Source organism: Phymastichus coffea, unplaced genomic scaffold, assembly GCF_024137745.1.
Source record: "Phymastichus coffea isolate CEN01 unplaced genomic scaffold, Cenicafe_Pcof_1.1 PCOF00061, whole genome shotgun sequence".
NCBI classification, from domain to species: Eukaryota; Metazoa; Arthropoda; class Insecta; order Hymenoptera; family Eulophidae; genus Phymastichus; species Phymastichus coffea.
The window spans coordinates 467,379-491,223 of record NW_026706872.1 but is presented as its reverse complement, the minus strand read 5'-3'; the positions used below and the strand labels follow the sequence as shown (position 1 = coordinate 491,223).

General features: G+C 54.6%; 1 protein-coding gene across 1 annotated transcript in view; it reads left to right on the top strand.

Annotated features, from left to right (window-relative positions):
• LOC131666795 (ecdysone receptor-like) overlaps window positions 1-22,964 on the top strand; it is a 47,022-nt gene extending 24,058 nt beyond the window's left edge. Inside the window, exons 3-7 of the mRNA XM_058939723.1 lie at window positions 152-1,018; window positions 20,819-21,186; window positions 21,869-22,123; window positions 22,199-22,574; window positions 22,706-22,964. Coding sequence (XP_058795706.1) covers window positions 523-1,018; window positions 20,819-21,186; window positions 21,869-22,123; window positions 22,199-22,574; window positions 22,706-22,950 — 1,740 coding nt within the window. The 5' untranslated portion in view covers window positions 152-522 and the 3' untranslated portion in view covers window positions 22,951-22,964. The remainder of the gene's footprint in view (window positions 1-151; window positions 1,019-20,818; window positions 21,187-21,868; window positions 22,124-22,198; window positions 22,575-22,705) is intronic.
• The last annotated feature ends 881 nt before the right edge of the window (window positions 22,965-23,845 follow it).

The window sequence follows — 23,845 nt, the reverse complement described above, 5'->3', positions numbered from 1 at the left end:
GGCCAGCCTTCCTTTGCTCGCGCGGCATGAAGTCGCTCGCGGGGAAGGAAAAGCACGTGGCCGCGCGCGGCCTCGGTACTAACGGCCGAGTGGCCGCCCGCGCCTTTGCCGAGAGCAACTAACGAAGCACCGATTCGCTTGTCTGTTTCAGATCGTGCTCGTCAGCCGACGCCCGTGAACGCGCAGCTGCGGAGGCGTCAGTGAGAGTGCGCGAGTGCGAAGAGTGGCAGCGGAGCCAGCGACGGGCAGAGGCGGCTCGCGGGAGCTTGCGCAGCGCTCGGATCCGCGGGCTGGTGCCGAGTGAAGGGGTTGCGAGGTCCCACCCAGGGCGGCACGGTGGCCAGCCTAGTGAGCGGCAGCGTCGCGGTGCGCTACGATGAGGCGTCGGGCGTCGTGGGGGCGGGAGCTCTCGTGCTGGCCCCCGCGACCGCGTCCAGGCTAATCGGCAGCAGCAGCGACTTGCATCAGCCCCACCACCATCACAACCACCACTCGGCGATCTACCAGCACCAGCAACAGATCATGGACCAGCAGACACAAGTGAAGACGGAGGTGGGCAGCAACAACGAGCAGACGTCGCCGGCGGGCTCGTCGTCCTCGTCGAGCACCTCGTCGACCGCCGCCGCGGCGCCGGCGAGGCCGCCCGGCAACGGCAGCGGTCTCTTCGCCGGCATCGCGCCCAGCAGCCAGGCCAAGAGGCCCAGGACGGAGGACTGGCTAGCGCCCGAGTCGCCGCAGGGTCCTCTGCCGCAGCAGCACCTGTACCTGCCGGCGCAGCAACAGCAGCAGCAGCAACAGCAGCAGCAGCAGCAGCAGCAGCAGCAGCAACAACAGCAGCAGCAGCAGCAGCAGCCGCCCATGGCGCATTCCACGCCTATCGGACAGCCGCAGCCGCAGCAGCAGCAGCAGCAGCAGCAGCAGCAGAGCGTCATCGGTACACAGCCATCCAGTAATAATGGCTACGCGAGCCCCATGAGCTCCGGCAGCTACGATCCCTACAGTCCCAACGGCAAAATTGGTGAGTTTCTTCCTCGTTCTTTCCTTCGATTATCTGCACGCGGCTGATCGCAATATTCGATCTCCAAATTTCCTCGAGAAAGTTTCTAGCTCGAATCTTCTCTCTTGCACCCGCGCTATCGGAAAGCCAATTAATCTCGTTGACCGTAACGAGTCCTTTTACGCAAAGTTTCCTCGTTGTGCCTCGCGCCGGAATCCAGTGGTCGTTGCAATCGAGCCAAGTCACTCCGCATTTCTCGTATACGCTCAGTCGAGACTGATTAGACCTGTAGAAACCAGGCTTTCGTCTGATCTGAGCAACCGCGTCAACGAATTCTCGTATCTATAACAACGATGTAGTTGCGATCCCAAGGTGCACGGTTAGTGACGGCAGCTACACACAGCTTGCGACCCGAACGGCTGAGTGCCGGTCATACTATCGTCCCAGTCGTCGAATGAGCCTCATTTTGAGAGCCCAAAGTAGGCACCATCATAGTGAAAGCGAAATTGGTTGACGTGCGCACTTGCCCGGAGAAACGAGCGTTCGAAAAGGCGGCCCGTCTTGTCGGATTGGTCGGCTAATCAACGATGCCACGGGTAATCGCTTACCGGACGACGCGTTCTTCTCTTTTCTAATGAACGAGGTCGCTCGGGAAGAGTATTTTTGTAGTTCCGTATGGAGATCGCCGGGCAAGTCTTTGCCGATAGCCCCTGCGATGTCATGCGAAAGACGACGGATCGAGGTAGAAAATCAGCCGAGAAGCCGATATTCGACAGCGGAAATAACGCGCGAATCGATGAAAACTTGGATTTTCCGGGAGGGAGGCCAGGAGCGCGCGCGCCTCGTCCCTTCTCACTTTCGCAGCGCGAGGACGTTATAACGGAGCTCTGCCTCTGGCTGTCGAGTGGCGCAGGCCGGCGCGCGCTCGCCGCGAATTGGCTCGGCGCTATCGTCCGATCTCCTGCCGACCGGCCGCTCGCCCGAAGCAGCAGCTTGCATCGGCGCGCGTTCGAGGCGAAGCGGGCGTCCGATCGGCGTCGCGGCAGCTTTCGAGATTCGTCTCGCGGCCCAGTTGTCGCTGGGAAAGAGAGCAGAACGAGCCGCTGGCGCGTGACGTCAGCGCCGATGCACACTCTCTCCCCTCGGCATCGGCCGCGAGATTTCCCAAGAGCAGCTCGCGCATCGTCGCAGCGCGCGGCATGCAGATCTCGCTGCGAGGCGCGACGGCGAAAACCGAGAGTGCCGGCGAGCACTTTCCGACGCAAGCGGAGAGAGGAACAATGAAAGTCGATCGCAGGACGGCGACGCGCGCGGCGCGGCACACGTCGACGGCAAGGTTACACGCACGGCGCTTATGCAGGTATTGCACGCGGAAACCGTCGACGCTCTCTTTCGCCTCCTTGCCTACTTTCCGCTTAAGGAGCGCCATAGAGCGCTCGGGCCGCGCGCGCGTTTTACATCGCGAGAAGCCGGCCGGAGAGAGTCGTCGATCTTTCTCCGAGGGATACATGCGTGCCAATTGCTGACGTGCTCTCGCGCTCTCGTGCGCTCGCCGCTCTTGGCTCGTTCCGCGCGCACGGCTCGATAAATGTGGCTCGCTTGCTGCGTGTCGTTTCGTCATCCGTGCCTCGCTCTCCTCCGCCTCTCGCCGCAGATACGCCGCGTGGATGTAACCCTCCGCCGTTCTGCCGTTCTGCCGTTCTGCCGTTCTGCCGTTCTGCCGTTCTGCCGTTCTGCCGTTCTGCCGTTCTGCCATTCTGACAGGCGCGCAAACTTCATTTCTCGCGAAAGAGCGCTCGGCAAGTTTCGCAAATCCATGTACACGCCGCGCGTGTGCAATCGCCGCGCGCACCTGTGTGTGTACAATGCGGGTACCAAATGTATGCCTGTGCGTACACCAGAGCCACGCGCGTACGAGGACCTGTTTCTCTCTCTCTTTCTTTTTTTTTCGCAGAACAGCTGTACGTGGACTAGCGCGCGAAAGTGTCGCAATTGATTGGCTGCGACCCACTTGACAATGCGTGTCTTGAATGTGCTGCTGCATGCGCACAGAGCTCGCAAGGACGCACATCGTCAAACTATTCGATCTAGCGAAACTCGAAAGATTGCGAGTTTATTTGGGCGATCCAATCTTCTCCGCCGGCATAGACGAGAAAATGCGCTTGGCTTTATCGAGAGAGCGAAGCGTAGCGAAAGCCAGACAATACGCGGCTAAAAGAAAGGAAGAAAGAATCGTCGAGCAATAAAGCGAGGGAACCTCGGCAGTCTATCGCCCAAGTTTTTCCAGTGCTCGCCTTTGGACAGTGTAATCGCGCAGCTTGATCTGTGCGCGCGCGCGCGCGTAGTCTCTCGCGGAGTAGTCAGATCGAAAGGAATTATAAACGCTGGCGAGCACGTAGCCCCGCGACAGCAACGATCTACAAATAAAAGTGAAAGGAATGAGTTGGCAATAATGGACATTTGCGCGCCGGCAGGCTTATTCTTCTTGCTCGAACGAATTACACGTGCGTTGTGGAAATGTAGGTCTACGAACACGCGAACACGCGGCGTCGGACACATCCCTGCTCCGACGGATCGCCTGGCGTACGGATGCGACTCACTCGCGCAGCGGCATCCGCTTCCATTGGCTCGTTTTCCGCGACCGTACCCGTCTCGCGGCTGCCGGGGGTGTGCGATTCCGAGGGAAGCACCGAGGAAAGTTGGCAACGCCGGCGCTGGTGCGACGGAAAAATCAAATGGCAGAAGCGAGTCAGGGTTACCGAGGAGGGAGGGAGCCGCAGCCAATTTCCAAAGTCACGCAAGTGCCTCTGCACGGGAAAAGGAAAGGAAGGGAGGAGAGCATTGCGGATCGCGGCATTTGCGGCGGGTAGCGCGTAGGTGTGCGCTCGACAGCTGCACAGAGTTGATGTAGGTCGCCGCCTCGTAATCGAGCGAACGTACGTACGTACGTACGCGGAGTAGTCGGCTTATCAGCTCGGCTTGACCCACTTGCGCCGACGGCGCGGGCACATTGCGTGCACTTCCGAAAAGCGAAGAAGCCGAGGGCGGAACGGCGACGCGGTGGGCGACAGCCTCGTATAGCACCTTCCTCGAATCACGAGTCGTCACGATCAAGGCAAAGAGGCTGTTTCCGTGCCGCGCGGATAAGCTTCACCTTGACGAGCGAGAGGGATTTTTATAGGCGCCGCCATCTCCCGTCGCTCGGCGCAGGCAAGCGCTCGAACCTCGAGCCATTGCCTCTCCAACAGGTGGCGCTGGCCTGTTCTTCTGCGCGCACCAAATCCGGTTTCAGCTTTCGATCGCGTCGCAGGCGTCGCAGGCGTCGCAGGCGTCACAGGCGTCGCAGGCGTCGCAGGCGTCGCAGCGCCGGTGGCTATCCTTGGCAAGGATCGTTGTCCCGCTTGGCCCACGCAGCGCCGTCGATTTTCACGCACTCGTTGGATACTCCTCGCTCGCCCCCCTCCCCCCCCCCCCCCCACACACCCCCCGCCCCCTTTCTCGCGCGCGCACGAGCATTCCCGCATAATCGTTGCGAGGCGCAGAAAAAGAGGCAGCCGCCGCGCGAAGCAGCAATATCTCTCTCATATTGTGCCGGAAGTCACGAAGCTCGCTTTTCTCTCTGTGTACCTGCGCTCGTATCGCGTGCAGTTACGAGACGTGTCGCTTTTGTGGACGCGCGCGGGAGTAAGCCATCGCCAGGCGCAAATGTCACGTTGCTCGCGCTTCTCGCTCACGCCAAACTTGTTCTTTTACGAGCTGCGCTAGAGCCCGTAAATTTTGAACATTCCCAGAAATGCGCCGCGCGCGTGCGAGACGAGGTTCTGGAAAATTCGCAGCGATCCGCAACCGGTTCGCGTGCCCGACGGCCTCGCAGCCTGGCCGTCGCTCACGCGGCGAAATCGCGGTGCGCCGTGGCGCGAAAAGCCAAAAATGAGACGAAGAGGTGCGCCACCCATCCCCGCGTGCACGCACAAGCCAACCTCGATCCCCCGACACTGCAACGCCATCTCCGCAGGCGCGCAGGCTCTCGTGCCGTGGCATGCAAATTTTCAAACAGACGCACCTACCCGCAGGCAGAGCGACGGAGCGAGAGAGGGGACGGGGTGGGGGATCAGCGCCGCGATGCTAACGCGCACAATCGTGGCGCGAATCCGCAGGAGTAAGAAAAGGAAGTTGCCTGGTAAGCGAGATAGCGAGTGCACGCACACTCGCGCTCGGAGTGTGGGAAAGCGCGAGGGAGCGACCTCGACACTTAACTCGCGCTCGGCGGCGAACAGACCTCAACCTTCCCGCTCACCTGCATGCGGGCAGCAAAACTAGCGTTGCGCAATTGCATGGGAGAGTGCCGTGCACACGACTGCTCGCAGCACGTGCACTCGCGAGCGGCCGTTCGCCGACGGGTCCGAAGAGCGCACGAGCCGACGAGATCTCGCGCGCGCGCGCAGTGGCTGTGCGTTTCCGGCGCACTCGGCGATTACAGCGATGCCTCTGCGGAATGGCAGCGCTGCCGCCCGCGCGGCGGCGGGAGGGGCGGCGGGAGGGGCGGCGGGAGGGGTAGCGGGAGGGGCGGCGCTCGAGCGGCGGCCGAAAGACGCGCGGAGAAAGAAAGAGGGCCGCGCCAGCGGGGAGGGAGAGCTGGCGTCGCGCTCCGCCGTGCACCGATCGATAATCGCACGCACGTGCTCTCCGGCGCGCGAGCTGCAGCCTTCGCTGTACGCGGCGGCCCTGAGCTTTCGCCGGGGGACGCGGCGCGACGACTCGCCGAATCGACGAGCGCTCGCGAGCGGCGGGAGCGCTGGACCACTGGCACCGGCCGCGTGCGGGGGCGGGGGAGGGCGCGCGTGACTGACCTAGTTTCACTCTCACTCCGGAGAGCCAGTGTCCCGGGCTAGAGCGTTATTATCGGCTTTGCTGCTGACCCTGACTCCCCGGTGAGCGCGGAGCTTCCATTCAACTGCGCTCTTCTTCCTGCCCAGTCGGCCCGGCCGAGTGCACGACCTCTGCCCTGTTCCGTCGGGAAGCCAATTGCACGCGACCACCGCGACCACCGCGACGACCTCGAGCCGCGAGGCTTCCAAGGACGCGCGCAGCCCCCAGCGGGACTCGTTTTCCCGCTGGCTTTCCCTCGCTTGGCCCTCGCTCTCCGTTGACCGACTGCTCGATCGAGAGACGTATCGCTGCCCCTCGACGATCGGACAAAAACCAGCCATGAATAATGAGAAGACAGTTGATTCGGTGAGCGCCAAGAGGAATCGCGCCTCTAATTGGTCGATGAAACTCGATTGGGCGTTGCGTAGCGAGTGAGCTTCCGAGCGGCAATAACGATGCCAGCTGCAAAAAACAGCCGGTAATCGCATCTCGCTGAGGTAGCGCGGCCAAATGTAGAACGATCAGCCGGGTCGCTCGGAGCTGTCAGCCAGCTGAAACGTTGTTGCGCAATCCGAGAGCAATGCAAAATTCCTGCGTGCGGGGGTAAGGCTTTGAAGCTCGCATCCCGAGGTCGGGTCCTTGGCGCTCGAGGGACACTTTTTCCGCGGCCGGCCGCGTGGCTGGGCGGCGGCCCGCGCTTTCTAACCCTGACCCGCCGCCGCCCGCCTGTAGTCGTGGCTCACGGGTCAGTGTCACGCGCGGCGCGGCTCGGGACAACTCTACGTCGGCCGCCGCTTGCCACTTTGTTGATTTTTTATCGGAAGCGACACAGCCGCACGTGCATCCGCGGACCTGCTGGCCGCTAGCACCTTGCTGTCGCTTCGTTGCACAGTCAATTCGCCAATTGCAATATGAAATTGTTTGGCTTTTCGATTGCGCAACGCGACGAGAATTTGTGCGTAACGGTTGCTCTTTTTTCGATCTCTTTACGCAACGCTGCAGTGGTCTGTGCGGAGAGAAAAAACAAGCAGCGATCCTGATTCGGCCAGCGCGAGCCGATCGGCCGATCGAGTTTTGTTTCTCGTGCGACTGGATCGCCCGGACAATGGATCGACACTCGACAGTAATATTAGTTACATAAACACGATCCAATTCGTTTGGCGCACGAGCACGCGCAGTTTATTCAAATGATGAGAGTGAGTAGGAGGCGGGATTGGTCGTCGTCGCTGAGCGTGTCGGACGTTAATAAGAGACAGGTCGATTTGAAAAAAGGCAACTTGAAAGAGGTCAGCGGATCGGCTGTCCGCCTGGCGCATTAGCGAATCGATGAATATCGGCAATGATGTGCAGATCCGTCGTCTGGCGCGAGATTATTATTAAACCGTGACGAATGGCAAGTGCTTTTATTGTCGCGCGGCTTAAGGTCGCTCTGCGTGTTCTCTTTTTTTACGGGCACGATTGTCGCAAATCTCGTAACGTCGCCCGACAAACAGAGATAACAAATGTTTTTCTCTCTTTTCGCGTGGCCGTCGACAAAAGGTAACGCGAGAACTGTTAGAGGGCAGCAACAGTGTGGAGAAGTAGACGAGAGTCAAAAGACACGGCGACACATTGAAAGGGACTCGTTGTTCTTCACGGCTTCTCCACGGCTATTTTACTACGCGCAGGCAAACTCTCGGCGGGAGGGAGAGCCTTGAATTTGATTACGTTGCATAAGTAACGAGTTACAAGCCGTTTCTCTCTCGCTCTCTCTGCGAGCGCGCGAAACCGTTTGGTTCTGCAGTGAAAATTGACAAGGCGCGGCTGTGCCGCCAATAAACGATAGCCACGAACGCTTTCGCCGCCGAGAGGTCTACCTGCTCGGCAGCTGTTGCCTATGTGCAGGCTCAGGGTCTCGGGCGGCTCGGCAGCTTGAAGGCCGCGAAAAAGCGCGCGCGGCACACCCGCGCTTGCCGATGCCGCGAGAACGCTGCGATGACGTGGCATACTAAACGCTAACGTCAGTTTTTTCCTCCGCGCTTTGTGTTGTCGAGCTACGCCTTGTCTCCAGCGCGTGGGAGATGCGACGCCTTGCCGCTTCTCAAGGCTGATGCTTTTGGCCGGTGTTCAGGCGCCCAGCATCGGCATATTTTAATCAGGCTTTATTGTCGCTTGCTCGTCCGCTTGGAATGCATTTGGTCGAGCTTTCCCTCGGCTGACACGGAGGCCTAAAAATACACGCCGGCCGCGAGCTGCTGTTTTTTCGATCTGGAAGAAAACAAGCGTCCGCGCGCGCCTATTAACTTGGCCGAGTTTGCCGAGAGGGCAGCTCGTGAATGGACTGCGAAAGGTCATCGGCAGTCGCTAACGAGAGGAACCGCGGAGGCCGCGTTCACTGGCTCGAACGAGCTCGTCGTCGTCACTCGTGGGAGATCGCTCGGAGAAAACCATCGTGGGACAAAGCCAGCGTGTGCGTATGGCTCGCCGTCGACAAACGAACAATTAGGGAGAAGCGTCGCGCGCTAATAGCTGGGGGGCAGAAATCTGCGCGCGGGCAGGTGCTTCCGAATTGAAAAGCAACAGGTCTTGGCCCGCAAGCGCCACCGACGCCCTCTAATAAGTAACACATCGATGGGCGCGCAACCGGCCGTCGCTTTGCCGCTAATTGGCACTCGGCCGTCCTCGGCCGCCCCTTCATTTGTTTATCGGGGGCGGCAAAACAACGGTCTCTTGTTGGACCTTGTGTTTGTACGCCTTCCACACTCGCCACGCCGCCGCGCCGACGGAAAAAATGAGAAAGACGCAGAACAGCCACGTAAGAAAAACCGAGGATGTTTTTATCTGACAAGCGCATCCTGTTGCAATAAATCTCTGGGCGCGTTTTGTCCGCTCGCCGAAAAACGCGCGTGAGGCAAAGACGGGCAATTTCCCGAAAAGCAGCCAGCCAGCGGTGCAGCTGCAGATCTGGCTAGCGACGACCGTTAGGTCAACCAACCCAACCCTCGCGAAGCGAGAGAGGGATTACCTCATCGACACACTGCGGCACTGCGGGCGTCGGCAGGTAAATGAACCTTTTCGCTGCCCTCTCGTTTTTAAGCTTCCCGGAAAAGTCCGTACCTGCTTCTTTCGCGGCATTCTTTACTACAGATTAGGTTACTCCCCCTCGCTCGCTTTCTCGCGAGGCAGCCCTCGAACGGCCACAATGCTCTCTGGCGAAAAACACGCTCTTTGTTCTGTTTTCCTCGCGTCAGCTTTCCTAAGCGCTTCTTCTCGGCTACTAAGAACGAGCCAAAGGAATGGGCAGATGTGACTGCTGCACGGCAACTTGGAAAACATCGGAAAAAATATCGTCCGTTTGAAAGTATCGTTGAAACACTTGGGCTGGTGTAGAGCTCAGTCAGTGTAAGAGAGCCCGATCAGGATCTAATGACATTATGGGTTCACTCCAGCAGCGAAAAAATGCCTCTTCTTACACGCACCACTGACAAACCTACTTTCGAAACTGGCACCTCTTTGCCCGATTTCGAGCCCTGTGAGAGAGCCCGCAGACCTTCCGAGAACTGCATGCACATGCAAATGCATATCAATTCCGCTTGAAGTGCACAAAGGGACAAAGCCTAACGAGAAATTAGCATCCGAACATTGGCGACTTTTTGCCTCGTGCGAAAATCGCATGGACTATAATAGCTAGATCGGCCGTAAGACCGAGAGAAAGAACGGAAGCTCGTTGTTTTTTTTCGGCAAGACTCATTGTTACGCCGCACACTGACCTTCTCGGACTCGGCTCCAACAGAAGCGGAAGCATATGCGTGGCTGGATGTGGTCGGAAGGGCTAATGTTGCTGCGCGCTTCGTCGCTCGTTCGACGTCGTCGTGGTCCACACACACACACACACACACACACACACACACACACACACACACACACACACACACACACACAGCAACAGGTGCCGGCTATGGGAAAGAGCAATCTGGAAAACGTTCGACGCTAAATAACACACTGCTCGTGTGTCCCCCCCCCTCTCTCTCTCGTCGAATCATTTATTTTCCCGCGCGCACGGCGCGGCTCGCGATTGCAATGCAGGAAAAGAAGCGTGAAGGGGAAGAAGGAAGCTTTCCTTCGGCTAATGCATGCGAGAAATTGTAAAAGAGATAAGGCCGCGGCTGATCCTTCGTGCAGATAGACTCCAGCGGAGGAGGCGAACGCGAAATTCGAAAAGAAAAAATTTGGAGCGAAAAGAAAGAACGAAGGAGAGACTCGCGCCGCGATTCGAGCGACGGTTCATCTGCTCTTTCCATTTGTCAGCAATGATCTCTTTTTAAATGTTGCTTTTCGTTCTCTCTGTTTCAGGTAAGTTGTCGCCTTTGCGCGCGAGCCCAAGCAGCGCTCAAGCGCAGCCGCGTCCATTCTCATCGAACGTGAGTACGATGCGCAGTCGCACCAGACTCCTGATTATTCATTTGCTCAGCGTTGTCCTGGCGAAAACGTAGGTTCCCTCGAAAGCAAATCTCTGCGAACCAAAAAGAAAATCATCGAGGAACAAAGAAAGAAAGAAAGAACCTTGCGGCTGCGGATCCCATTTCCTGTCTCTCCAGGAATTTCAGCGCAAAATAGTGTAAAAGGGTCAAAAACAGCATCAGCAGTAGAGCTTTTTTACTTGCGGCGGTCTATAATACGTGGGGGCCTTGATGCGTAGCGCGAAGGCCTATGATGCTCAGCCAAGCTTCTCGCAGTCAGCCGAGGCTCTGTAATCATGTCCGGTCTCCCTTCGCCGGCGCCGACGTCGCTCATTATCCTTTGCGCTGCCTCACGCTAAAAACGCCAAGCCGCGATCTATACACCGCCACAGCGACTTAGATTTTATTGCCCTGGTAATTAGCGCCACCTTCTCCTCTTTTCCTTGCCAGATGGAGTTATCGTGGCTCTTGATTGACGCTACTCCTCGTCTCCTCTAGCAGAGCGTTTCTCACGTGTAACGAATTCGTTACGCTCGCTGAGTTTCGTCTTTCGCCAAAATCGCTTTTTCTAGGATATTCAGTCGTGTTTTTGGTTTTTAAACCTCTCGGCGTTCAATGGACTGATCCTCTGTCGTCTGACAAGGTCGGTTCTACATAAGTAGCGCTTGTAGCTGATGGTTGTCTTCTTTGGCCGAAAAAAAGAAAGAAAAAAAGAATAACCGTTACCGTTACCTAACCAAAATTAATTACCCGGGCAAAAAGAAGCCAGGCTGACACACAATGCCAACTCGAGTTCTAATATAATTGCCTTGCGACAGAGAACTCACGGGAAACGCGAGCTCAACTAAAAATACCGTCGCCGGGAAAATCATTCACCCCAGCTAGTTCGACAGCATCTATTTGTGTGTTCCTTGCCTCTGCCGATTAATAATATCGCAGTACCTTGCATCATCGACACGCAGCCGAAACGAGGTCGTTTCCCGCGAGGAACAACATTCGATGAGCGTACACGTAAAAAGAAAGAAAAGCATTTTCAGCCGATATAATTGATCCTCCAAATAGAACTTTTATTTTTGACGATTCCGAAAGGGGCGCGATACAGATTATTGTTTGACGGTAAAAGGGGCTCTCAAAAATACCACCAATTGTCACGTTTCTATATTACGGCGGCTCGCTTTTCTCGCAAATCACTTGTTTTTTATCAGCGATTCCAACATACATATTATTGGAAAAAGATAATTGAATGTGCTTCAGCTTCGAATGCATCGTCGTTTGCGAGTAAACTGAAAATTGGATTTCGATGCATTCAATGGCAAAACCGTTCAATCCAGATGAAAAAACGTAACTGTACATTTGAGAAACTGAAAAAAAACGTATGCCTCAAGTTCCCAAACAAAAACGCTGGCTGGATACTGAAACAAAAAAGTCTCTCCGTCGAGCAGTAGTAGATAGTGAAATGATCGTATGCGGCGGAGAGAGAGAGAGAGAGAGAGAGAGAGAGAGAGAGAGAGAGAGAGAGAGAGAGAGAGAGAGAGAGAGAGAGAGAGAGAGAGAGAGAGAGAGAGCGCGTGTTGGCCTGATTTTCCTGGCCGTGACCCAAGCGGGAGAGGCCGCCGCAGCAGCTCGACCCAGCTCTTTCTCCCACTGTGTTCGCAGACGAGTAACAGGTGCCTAGCTTAGAGCCTGCTTGCCCCTTGACGTCACTGTACGTGGGCTCGCTGCTTGGGTTTTCCTATTGTTAGGAAAGCGCATTTTCCACGGCGGCAGATGCATCTTTCTTCCTTGTCAGCGATTCTAGCGAAAGGGGGGAGAGAGGCTGAGAGGCTGCAGGCTGGCTGGTTGCCATTCCGGTGCACTGTCGCTGAGAGTTTTCATCTGCACTCCGAAAGCCAGTAAAAAGGATTTCACGCGATTAGAAAAGACGTCGGGCTTGCTAAAAATTAAATCGGCGCGCAGGAAAGCGAGAGCGAGCAATGAAAAGCGTGAGCGGACTAATTCAGTTGTAGCGAAAGTTTTGGTCATGTGTTGTTTTCACGAACGATAAATAGAGGACAAGCGAGAAACGAATGACGATCGAGTGCTCGACAATAGGTTTGCAAGAGAGACAAAAGGGTCGAGTCGTCGAGAGGGGCACATGCAGGCTGGCTCAGCTGACTGGGAATGTCCCATTTGGAAGCGCGTCGCTCGCTCGGCGCTCGGCGCTCGGCTCTACGCAGAGGGGGAACGAGTCAGTGGCGAGCGAGCAAGGAGAAACAGGATCGCTGTGTATACTCTGGCTGGCTCGGCTCTCTTGGCATCTCAAACTTGCTCAGTTCTGGCATTCTTGACTCTCTCCTCGTGCGCCCAGCAGAGTCTCACTCAGACTATGCTCGCGCGCGCTCGCGCGCACACACCAACGTGCACTGCATTTTATTTCCCTTTCTCTCTATCGCCTAGCGATTCTCGCTTACAGACCAACTCTCTCGCGAAGCCAGTCAATAAGTTCAAGTTTTCTTTTCTTTTTAATATTGTTGCTTTCTCGCCTCGTTTCTCTCCCATAAAAACGTTGGACAGCCAACAATTGCAAGTCGCTTTATCAATCGTTCGTTCGACCAGGTGAAAGTCAAAATCCAATTCCGCACGTATCGTGCCAGCGAATGTATGTATAACGCGATCTCTCCGTTCAAAGTTGAAATGCCTGAAAGGAAGCTAAAAGCGAGTTTAAAAAGCAAAACTAGGTGCATAGTCGGTGGACTCTCACTCCTCTTTTCTCGGCGCATCTCTGTGGCGGCGGCGGCGGCGGCGGCGGTGGTAACCTGCTGGCCTGCGCTGCTGCTGCTGCTGCTGCTGCTCAGCTCCTCTCTCTCTCCCTACTCTCGTGCTCTCGTCCCTCTCTCTCACTCACTCACTCTCTCTCTCTCGCTCTCTCACGCGCGCGCGCTTCGGTTGGCCGTCCGCGAGCAACTCGCGCACAGCACAGTCAGTCAGCGAGGAACCGCCGCAGCGCCAAGCACAGTTTACACTTTGTTCTTTCTTTTTATTAGAAGAAAACTCGTTTTTTGCTTCGAGTGTGCCTGCCGCGTAATGTGTGTGTGTGTAATGTTTTACTTTTCGAGACGACACTATCGCGGCCGTGCGTCGCGCATCAAACAGTGTTGATACGCGAAAAAAGCTCAGTTTTTCGATTGAGCGACCAAGACGGAAATCGGAGTAGCAGCGAAGGAAAACAAGTTCGACGAACGTAGAGAGAAAGAGAAGAGTGGTCGTTGTGATTGTTGTGCACGGAAAAAGAATAAAGAAGCTGGAGGTGTTAAGTAGTGGTGCGAAGCTCGGCCGGGGCTTGATGCTCCAGCCGGTGGCGATAATGCAACAACCTCGCGTGCCAGTTGCCGGGGTTAAGAGGCGCTGGGCTGCACCGAGACCCAGCGCCTTGGCCTCCGCTGAATCCAGTAGCGAAGTGTCGAGTAGTGGTGTGTTGTCGCCGCCATTAGCGCCGACTTCGTCGACGATGCCGAGGACATCCGAAATTCACGTGGTGACCGAGGCTACTAGTGTCGCCAGTGCCCACCATCAATTGTGGGATCTCGATCTGCACAATCGCACGCATATCAATTCGCCGCCCAGTTGCAATAGCATCGTCGAAGGTACAGACGCATCCGCGCGGCCTTGACACTCAAAGCTTGCTCCTCTTCTCTCTTCCTTTTTACGCTTGCGTCAGTGACTGTAACCCTCCGAAATACCAGACGCTCGTTCTTTTTTCTCTCCGAGCTCTCTCGCGGGGAAAAAATAAGTATCAGCTGTGCGTTATGCCCGCCGCGGGGAGGGGGGCGGCCATTTTTAAAGGTCAACCTTCGCCGCGGCACATGTGGGCCGCCGACGCCACCGTCGCGAGTGCATTGCTCGTGCAGCTCGCGTGAGTCTCTTCGTGCTCCTCCTCCTCCTCGACTTTTTGCTCGGGCGCTCCAACTTCCCGAGTTTTCGACTGTTTATCGCTGCAAGCGCTATCTTCCCGTGAGCATCGACTTGTCTTTCTTTTCTTTTCTTCTCGTTTCCCACCATCTGCGCGCTGCGATTCGAGCGTGCCTAATTATTAATCGCTTTGCCAAGAAGTGTACGCGCTCGCGCAGCCATTTGCGCTGCCAAAAAAAAGACTCGATTACATTGTATTTTAATTCAGTTCAACGTTCAAGATCAAGGTCACATTAAAAACTATTAGTATGAGTCACGTTGTCGCAGTGAAAAAGAGGAGATCGAGAAATGAAAACAGAGAACAAAAGCCAATCTTGGAGAGGGAAAAAATGAATTGTTCTCTCGCTGTCGAGTTTTTTTAAATAGACGTCGGAAGAGCGAGAGAGCGAGAGAGCGGGAGAGGAGCTTCATTTATTTCGGGTTATCGTGCGAAAGTGCGCTCGTCTGCATCACGGCGATAACAATCGAGAGAAAGAGCTTCGTGTGTTAATCTGGCTCGATAAGCTTCACTTTTTTTAACGCGCGCGCACGCACACAGACAAGCGGGACTTATGATCGATGACCTCTATTATTTTTCTCACCTCCAATGTTTACCTTCTACGATATCCAGCGATTATTTCCATCAATCGCACGTGCACGTTCGAAAAAAGGGACTTGGCCGACCATTTTTTTTTTGGAAAGATGTAGCGCACCACCAGCGTAATGCGAGATATACCGGAATTGCTTCGAATGTCGAAATGTATGTCCGCGATATTTTTGTGCAACGTTGCGAACATATTTGAACAAATTTTGGCCGCGATGTATATTGTGTAGCTCAAATTACGTAAATGTGACGCTGAGAACTTCTATACATTAATTTTTTTTGTAAGGCTTGAAAATTTTTTTCTTCCTATTCTCAAGGTGAAAAGTTGTCGAGCAAGCAACATAGCCGCGTTATAGTATATGAAAGGTCATTAAACACATTTCGGTCGCAAATAAGTTATTCGTGTTTCTCATACAACAACGACATTCCTACGGCCATAATCTTGGGACGAAAAAAATAGAGCAACAGGAGCTGGAAAAAAGTAACGTTATCGTTGTATTTGAAAAGTAAACGGTGCGACTGAAAAATCCTGCGCGACGTCTGCGAAGGAGGAAGTCGCTCGCTTGCGTGGCGTGAATAATAAAGGAGGAGCCTCTCTCGCTCTCGGGTACTTGACGTGTGTACGTGCGTGCAGTTTTTTTACTCGGTTTTTTTTTATAATACGCTCAAACGAAATGAAAAATGCAGTATAGGCTACCGAGGAGGAAAGGAAGCCGGCGACGTAACGGTAAAAAGCAAAAATGTTGGTCAATCGCAAGAATGCTCGTGTTGTTTTTTGAAAAACTCACGCGTCGGCAGTCATCCCCGCGCAATCGCCGATAGCAACGCATTATCGAGGGTTCGCGAAATAACATTCCGAAGGCTGCGTTAGCACGAAGCGTCCTGATTCGCGCAAAGGATACGCGCGCATGGCATTGACACGGATTATATTATCTATCGCTGCAACGGGAGAATAGAAAAGAGAGAACTCGGAGTTGTGGCCTTGTCTTCTAATGATGCAAGTAACGCGCCATAAGTCGTCTGATTGACAGTTAAACGCTTGCCGGGGCTATTAGCATAATCAACATTATTATTAACGGCACTTCTCACCTCTGCCGAGATCTGCATTTTAGATTGGCGCGCATTCGTCTCACGGGATTGGCAAACAGCGAGACTGGAGCTTGAAAAACAAAAAAAGAAACCGCCACCTCCGCGTTTTCTTCTCCGTTCGTCGCCGCCGCCGCAGAGCGAACCGACGTAACGTATAAAAGCGTTCGATATATACAACGAGAGAGGAGAGAGAACGCGCGTCGACGACCCAGTCACCCCGTTCTATTTCGGTCTCTTGCGCGGCGGCTGGCTGCTGCTGCTGCTGCTGCTGGTGCTGCTGCTGCTGCAGCCGAGCGAGCTTTTAAACGTGCGCCCCTCCTCTAAACGCGCGTATACAAGCGCAAGTCTTTGTATAATCGTAGTCGAGGAATTGAATAATTTTCGCGCGCGAAAGTTTGTCTGGCAGACAGAAAAGGAAAGGAGCGAGAGCAAAAATGCAGCGGCGGAGGAGGAGGCGGAGGAGTTGATTGAACCGCGCGGCGCGTCGGCGGTGTGCGCGCGACTTTAGAGTCTGCCCTCGCTCGTTTCGCGCTCGTTCAAGGTCTCGTTCGCGTCACGCTGCGTTGGATATACACCACACTCGTGCCCCCACCTCCTCCTCCTCTTTAATACACTTGAGCGACGCGCGCAACTCCTCCTTATCGCCGCTGCTCTCTCTCGCTCTCTCTCTCTCTCTCTCTCTCTCTCTCTCGCTCGCTCCTCGCCACTAAGAAAACTGAAGAAACTGGTTCTCCGCCGCTCTCTCGCGCGCGCCTACAGCTCGTTTTCTTGTTCGCTCGCCGGATTTTTCGCGGTCTTTCACATCGATAGGCAAGGACAAGCGGCGCACGATAATAAAAAATGCTAATGGACTGCTCGCAGCGCTGATTAGAGAACGGACGGCATTTGCATTCGCTAAAGAACGCGTTCTTCTTTCTGCTCCGCGCAAAAGAAGAAGGCTTATCGTTGTGACTCAGAGGTGCGGAGTTCATCGTTTCGTCAGTTTTTTCTTTTCCTGCAAATAAGGCGACACGAGCACTCGCGAAAAGTAGGTTAAGCCAGGCGACGAATCGGGCGGCGATACGAACTGTCAGTCCGGCGAATGAAACAGCGGAGGGCCTCGCTTCGGTCGATCAGCGCAACAATAGCGAAATACGAAAACATTCCGATCCCACGCGGACGGGCGGGCGGGCGGACGCACTCTTTCACCTACTTTTGTCGACGGCGCGGCGCCAAAAACTTTCAAAAAACTGCGAGGAGTCGGCGCGAGTCGGGAGTTCCGAGCAAAGAAAATTTTCGGTACCGGACTCTCACCTTGGCCAGTTGAGCGGCCGCTACGGGCGCTGCTACTGCGGGGTTAGTGGGTCACTCTCACTGGGCGGCAGTGCGGGGGGAGGGGGAGGGCGGGGGGGGGCGCTGACAGTTTCGATGCAGCGGCCAGGCGGCCAGGTGCAATGTGCGCGCTTGGTTCAACGATCCGCTGCTCTCCGTCAGCTGATGGCTGCGCGTACCGCTTTTCAGCTCTGCCCTCGCTCGGATCTGTAAATTTGGGTCAAGGCATCTCCGTTCGTACACGTGGCTGCGCCCGCGTATTATAGTCCTCAACTGGAATTTCGCCACGCAGATATCTAAAGATTTATCTGATTCGAGTTGAGCGGATGCTCGGGGGAAAAAAGCGAATAAGCGGCTCGTTCTCGCGCGTGCTCCTCTGACCGTGTCGCTCGCCGAAAACCAAGAGAACAAGTTTATTATATATCGAGCACTTGGCCCCGCGCTCGCTCTCCGTGCTAAAGCAGACGCGTATATTATCATTATCGGGGTCAACGCGGAAGAACAGGATGGCATGATGCTGTCGTGCTTCGGTGAGCGATGACTTTTTAATATTTCACGCGCAAATGTCGACGACTTATTTCGACTACTAGCAGAATGTTTGACAATTGAGTATTCCGAACGGTTGGCCAAGCAGGGCAAACAGGTGTGTTAGTCGAAAGCAAAAAATTGCAAGGAAACTGTCGTTCAGAAAGAAATGACACGTAGTTTAGAAAGCTCCAAAAAGCAAAATGATTTGTTTGTACGGGCTACGCGGTCAAGCCCATTTTCATGCCAGCAGGTTGAGTTCAGTGTATATAAATGCAGCGCAATCCACGCCAAGGAAAAGAGCGGCGACCTATAATAATCATAAGAGAACCACTTGTGTCAATTGGCCGTCTCGCTCAGAATTCTAATTTAGAGAACAAATCAGTTACGAGGCCCATTATTGCATATCAAGCTCGAGGAGGAGGAGGAGGAGGAGGAGGAAGTCGACGACCCAATTCGGCCCGTGCTCTGCTTTCGCTCTTTAAAAAGCCATTTACGCTCATCGATGCGCGCCTCCAGTTGTCATTGACTCCAATTGGCCCTCTTTTTTTTCTCTTGTCGACAGTTCATTTTCGGCGCGTGTTGTCGCACACATCAAACGAATACCAAAGTCGACGCGTTTTTAGGAATTTCCATTTCTCCTTCTCTTGCGCCACAACTCACAACTCACGGGTTTGCCTGCGCTGCAGTTCCGAAAAAAGAAGCGAGACCGTGAACAATCGTCGCGATGAGTAATGCGCGATGATCTGCTCTCGCGACGACACCTGTAATAAAAGCAGAGTTGGCGCCTTTCAAAGAAATCCAAATAGATGTATTTAAAGAAGCAAGAATGATGGAACTGGCTGTCGGTCTATGCGCAGCGAACTGGAGCGTCAAGCGCGACTCTCTCTCTCTCTCTCTCTCTCGCGCGCGCGCGCGCGCATCCGTTTCCCCTCGACTCGACTCGCTTGGCTGAGTGCGGGCAAGGCCAGGGCCGCGCTGCTATACACCGAGAGAGAGAGAGAGAGAGAGAGAGAGAGAGAGCGAGCAAGAGAAGTCGCCGTATATGGCCTGCTGCAGCGGCAGCAGCATCGCTCTTCTTCTCGTGAGCCATTGTTTTCTATTCCTGGCATTCCACCCAACGCCAATCGTGAATTGACGAGCGAGAGAAAGACGTTTAATAATCGACGTCATAAGAAAATCCAAGAAATCTCGCTTTCACGGACAGTACCCTGGCAACGGAATAACGGTGAATTGGTCTCCAATGAAAGTCACGAGAAATCGTCGCACATTTACACGTAGCGTACCGTAGCCGGATAAGCAGGATGTGCATGCAGTAGGAAAGTTTGCTAGTCTTCGGCTTGACGGCGGTGCAAGCCCTGTATCGTCCTCGTGAGCTTGCACGAGTACAAGTAGCTGTCGCGACTCGGCCACTCGAGGCGCGTTGTACTGGACGAGCTTGCCCGGAAGTTAGGTAAAACCGTAGCAGAAGAGGAGAGCCGGCGGACGCGCGCGCGTGCGCGGCCGGGATAATGAGCTTCGCCTAAGCACACATGCACAGAGACTTCAATGCCGCACCGATGCGCGCTCTACGTCTATAAATACTTGCGCAAGCGTTCAGTTCTCTCTGGACAGAAACTCGCCTCGGCGGAGTTTCGCAGACCGTCGACCGTCGGGCCGTCGCGCTTTGCGAGCCAACGTCATCTCGCTCAATTGCCGTGACCAAGTGCCAGCAATGTCGGCACAAACGACCGAGAGAAACAATGCGTTAGGAGGTACGTGGGCGAACGGCAGGCAGGCAGGCAGGCAGGCGCGCGGCTAGAAAGCAACGAAAAGCTTCGATCGAAAGCACATTCCTCCGTGCACTGCACCTCGGACAGAGGGTATGGCCGGTGTGCAGCGAGGAAAAAGTGAGCGAGGAGTCCAAGTTCTGCCAGCAGAGAGAGAGAGAGAGAGAGAGGGCCCCACTATATATAGACAGTCAGCTCACGTTCTCCAGAGTCAAGGACGCTCAGTGCTCTCTCTCGCGGGCTCGCTGGCGCGGAGAACCTGCTGCCCCCTCCCCCGGGCCGCCCCCACCCTAGTATTCTCTATATCTGGTGGCGGCCTAGGCATACCTCGCTTCTCTCGCCCAAGAAAATCAGGATTATATCCTACATACCTAGCTACCTACCTTCTCTCTCCCACCAAGCTACTGAGACACTGACCGCAACGCACGCTCGCCTCGGCTTTCCGTGCACACAGCGCGCAATATCCTCCACCTGACTTGTCCTCGAAAAACACTCGCGGCTTCCGCTTTCCACCATCTTTTTCTTTTTTCCCATTGCATTTTTCGCAGGCCGCGCCATTGTTGATTTCCAGAGTTCAACAGTCTCTCGCGAGTCGCGCCTTACTCAAGGCTGCCGACGCGGGTCAAGCAGGTCGCCCGCTTACCGACCCGTGTGCTTCTTTTATTATCGCGGCTATTCTCTTTTCGATTTCTTTCTCATTTACATGTCAGGACGTTCACGCTATATTGACTCGCCGCCGCGTACAGTCATCGGACTCTCGAGTACGAAGCAAAAAGAGCGAACGTTATTGGCAGTTTCTCTTGGACGCTCGTTATCTGGTCAGTCGTCGAATGCGGACCCGAACAATCGCCCGCAAGTGCAAATACGTGTCTCGAGTGAGCGCCGAGGCAAATACAGCGAGCGATATTTAGTTTCCTATAAGGTGCGACCCTCGGATAAACGTGTTTCCGATGACGAGAGCAAGAACTGTGCTCGTGGGCATGGAAAAACTGACCTTGACACATACTCGCGTCTCCCGATCGTCGGATCAAAATGCTGGTCAATCTTGGCGGCCTTTGGTGAAAGTGCGCCTGGCTGGCTCGACAAGAGACAGACCGCCGGTGAACGCGTTACCCCGCGGGACCAGACGGGGGACAGACTCTGCTCTTTCGAAAAGGAGCGCGAGCGTGTTCGGGGCGGGGGGAGCAGCGAAACAAGCGAATCGGAGTCGGGTCGCGGGCGCGCGTATTCACGTGGTGGTCCAAGCCGAGCGACTCGTTACTGATGCTGGTTTGCGCGATGCTTGCAGGAAGGGACGACCTGTCGCCACCGAGCTCGCTGAACGGCTACAGCGCCGACAGTTGCGATGCGAAGAAGAAGAAGGGCCCGACGCCGCGTCAACAGGAGGAGCTGTGTCTGGTATGCGGCGATCGCGCATCGGGCTATCACTACAACGCGCTGACCTGCGAGGGTTGCAAGGGCTTCTTCAGGCGCAGCATCACCAAGAACGCCGTCTACCAGTGCAAGTACGGCAACAACTGCGAGATCGACATGTACATGCGGCGCAAGTGCCAGGAGTGCCGGTTGAAAAAGTGCCTGCACGTAGGCATGCGACCCGAGTGCGTGGTGCCCGAGTTCCAGTGCGCCGTCAAGCGCAAGGAGAAGAAGGCACAGAAGGTAAGGGGCGGCGCTGGTCACGTAGCGTAGCGCGCGGATGCTGTCGGTGCCGCCGGCACATCCAAGCAGCGCGCATTCGGATGAAAATGCAAAATGGCCGAGCGCCTGCGTAAAACATAGCCAATAGAGTCGTGGCCTAGAATAGCATGCACCGCGTGCAAAGCAAATTTCTGAGTTACCGACGACGCCGTGCCGCGAGGGTAAACAGGTTCTGCAGGAGCGAGAAGCGGCCCTTGTTCTTCGCGGTGAGCTACGTAGACCACACGGCCGGGGCTGTGCGTACAGTTGAACGCTCGTGGAAACAATTTGAACGTTTTACGGATTGGCCGACAGTGGACCGATGCACTCTTGCTCCTCGCTGACCTCCGATTAGCTTATCGAATACCTTTTTTTCTCGCTCCGGAAAATCGCCGTAACCAATTACCGATACCGGTCGACAGGACAATTCATTCGCTTTTTTTTAAAAGACTTGCATGGAAAAGTTGGATTTTTTATGCAATAGCTGGATCGAGTGAGAGGCAGAAAATTTGCATCAATTAGCATCTAATTTAGCTGCCACAGAGACTTGAACAAACGCTCGGCCTCGAGTCCAAAACGAACTGAATCCAACGCGCATATTTCCATAAATCATTAGGCTGATCGAAAGAACTAATCGACCGACTGGCTTCCCATTGATTTCTAGGAGAAGGACAAGCCGAACAGTACGACAATGAACGGTTCCCCTGGTGGCCTGGGTGCCGAGCCGATGGGCGTGAAAATGGAGCCAGCGGAGGCGGACGGCTACTCGATGTCGAGTGGCAGCGGCGTCGTCGCCACGATCGGCTCGGTCAACGGCATCAACTACGTCAGTCCCGAGCAGGAGGAGCTCATCAACAGGCTCGTCTACTTCCAGGACGAGTACGAGCAGCCAAACGAGGAGGACGTCAAAAGGATCACGGTAAGTTCGTGTTACAGTTAGAACGGCACATTGACGAAGGTGCGGAGCGTCGGAGTAAACCCACGATTTTCACAGAACGCGACGTCGGAAAACGAGGACCCCAGCGACGTGAGGTTCAGGCACATCACCGAAATCACGATACTGACGGTCCAGCTGATCGTCGAGTTCGCCAAGCGACTGCCGGGTTTCGATAAGCTCCGCCACGAGGACAAAATTGTCTTACTGAAAGCCTGCTCGAGCGAGGTGATGATCCTGAGGATGGCGCGCAAATACGACTACCAAACGGACAGTATAATATTCGCCAATAATCAGCCTTACTCGCGCGACAGCTACACCCTCGCCGGCATCGGCAACATCATTGACGACCTGCTGCAATTTGGCCGACTCATGTACTCCATGAAGGTCAACAATGCCGAGTACGCACTGCTCACCGCCATCGTCATATTTTCAGGTACAGTATCATTTGCATTTTAATTGGCTTCATTATTCGCTCGGTGAATTTGCATCGGTTTGAGCGATGCTAATGCTTGCCGTTACGAAACGGCCAGCGTCATTAATAAACAAACGACGTGTGCGTTGCAGAGAGGCCGAACGTGTCGGAAGGCTGGAAGGTCGAAAAGATCCAGGAGATCTACCTGGACGCGCTGAAGGCCTACGTGGAAAGCAGGCGAAAGCCCAAGGCCTCGGCGATGTTCGCCAAGCTGCTGTCGGTGCTCACCGAGCTGCGCACCCTCGGTAACCAGAACAGCGAGACCTGTTCGAACCTCAAGCTCAAGAACAAGAAGCTGCCGCCATTCCTCGCGGAAATCTGGGACGTGGCGTCCTAGTCGGCGAGCGTCCATCGACGGCATTGTCGTCATCATCAGCAGCAGCGAGCAAGAAGCAGCAGCAGCAACAGCAGCAGCAGCAACAATGTTGTTCGATCGCGCTCGACGTTTGCACTAGTGCACCACTATGCCACTGCCTCGACGATCGTACGACTCTACGACATCGCCACCGTCGCCGCCACGCTTAATACTGCTGTCTATTATCTAACGCCGCCGTTACTACTCTGCGAACTCTTCGACCTCTTCTTTTTATTCTTACTACTCTTCATTATTTACTTTTTCTTTTCTCTCCTCGTCGTCGCCGTAGTCGTCGTACGTCATCTCTATGTCTCTGTCGTTTTTGTCTTAGTCGTCGTCGTATCCGTTACAACGCAAACATCCACAATGATACACACCAACAGTCGAGCGAGAGAACTTCGAGGAGAGAGAACGAAAGGTAATTGTTGCGCGTCGCCATCGTCACCCGCGGGGAGAAGCAGTTGTTGTTGTTGTTGTTGTTGTTGTTGTTGTTGTTGTTGTTGTTGTTGTCGTCGTCGTCGTCGTCGTCGTCGTCGTCGTCGTCGTCGTCGTCGTCGTCGTCGCCGTATCGTTAGCGAGGTATAGGGATTGAGATGAGACGTTTACAAAGGCAGTGGCGAAGGCACCCAGGCTGTGATAACGTAGAAACAGAACAGAGACTATAAGGAGCTACCTACACTTATATATTATCAAATGAAACAAGAAAAAAACAAATTATATATATATGAAAACAAATCTATATATATATGTGCGTATGTATGTATATATATATGTGCGTATGTATGTATGTATATATATATGTATGTATATATGAATATATATTATACATATAAAAGAAGTTTATCCTAAGGGATAGCCCTGATATCGATGCATAAGT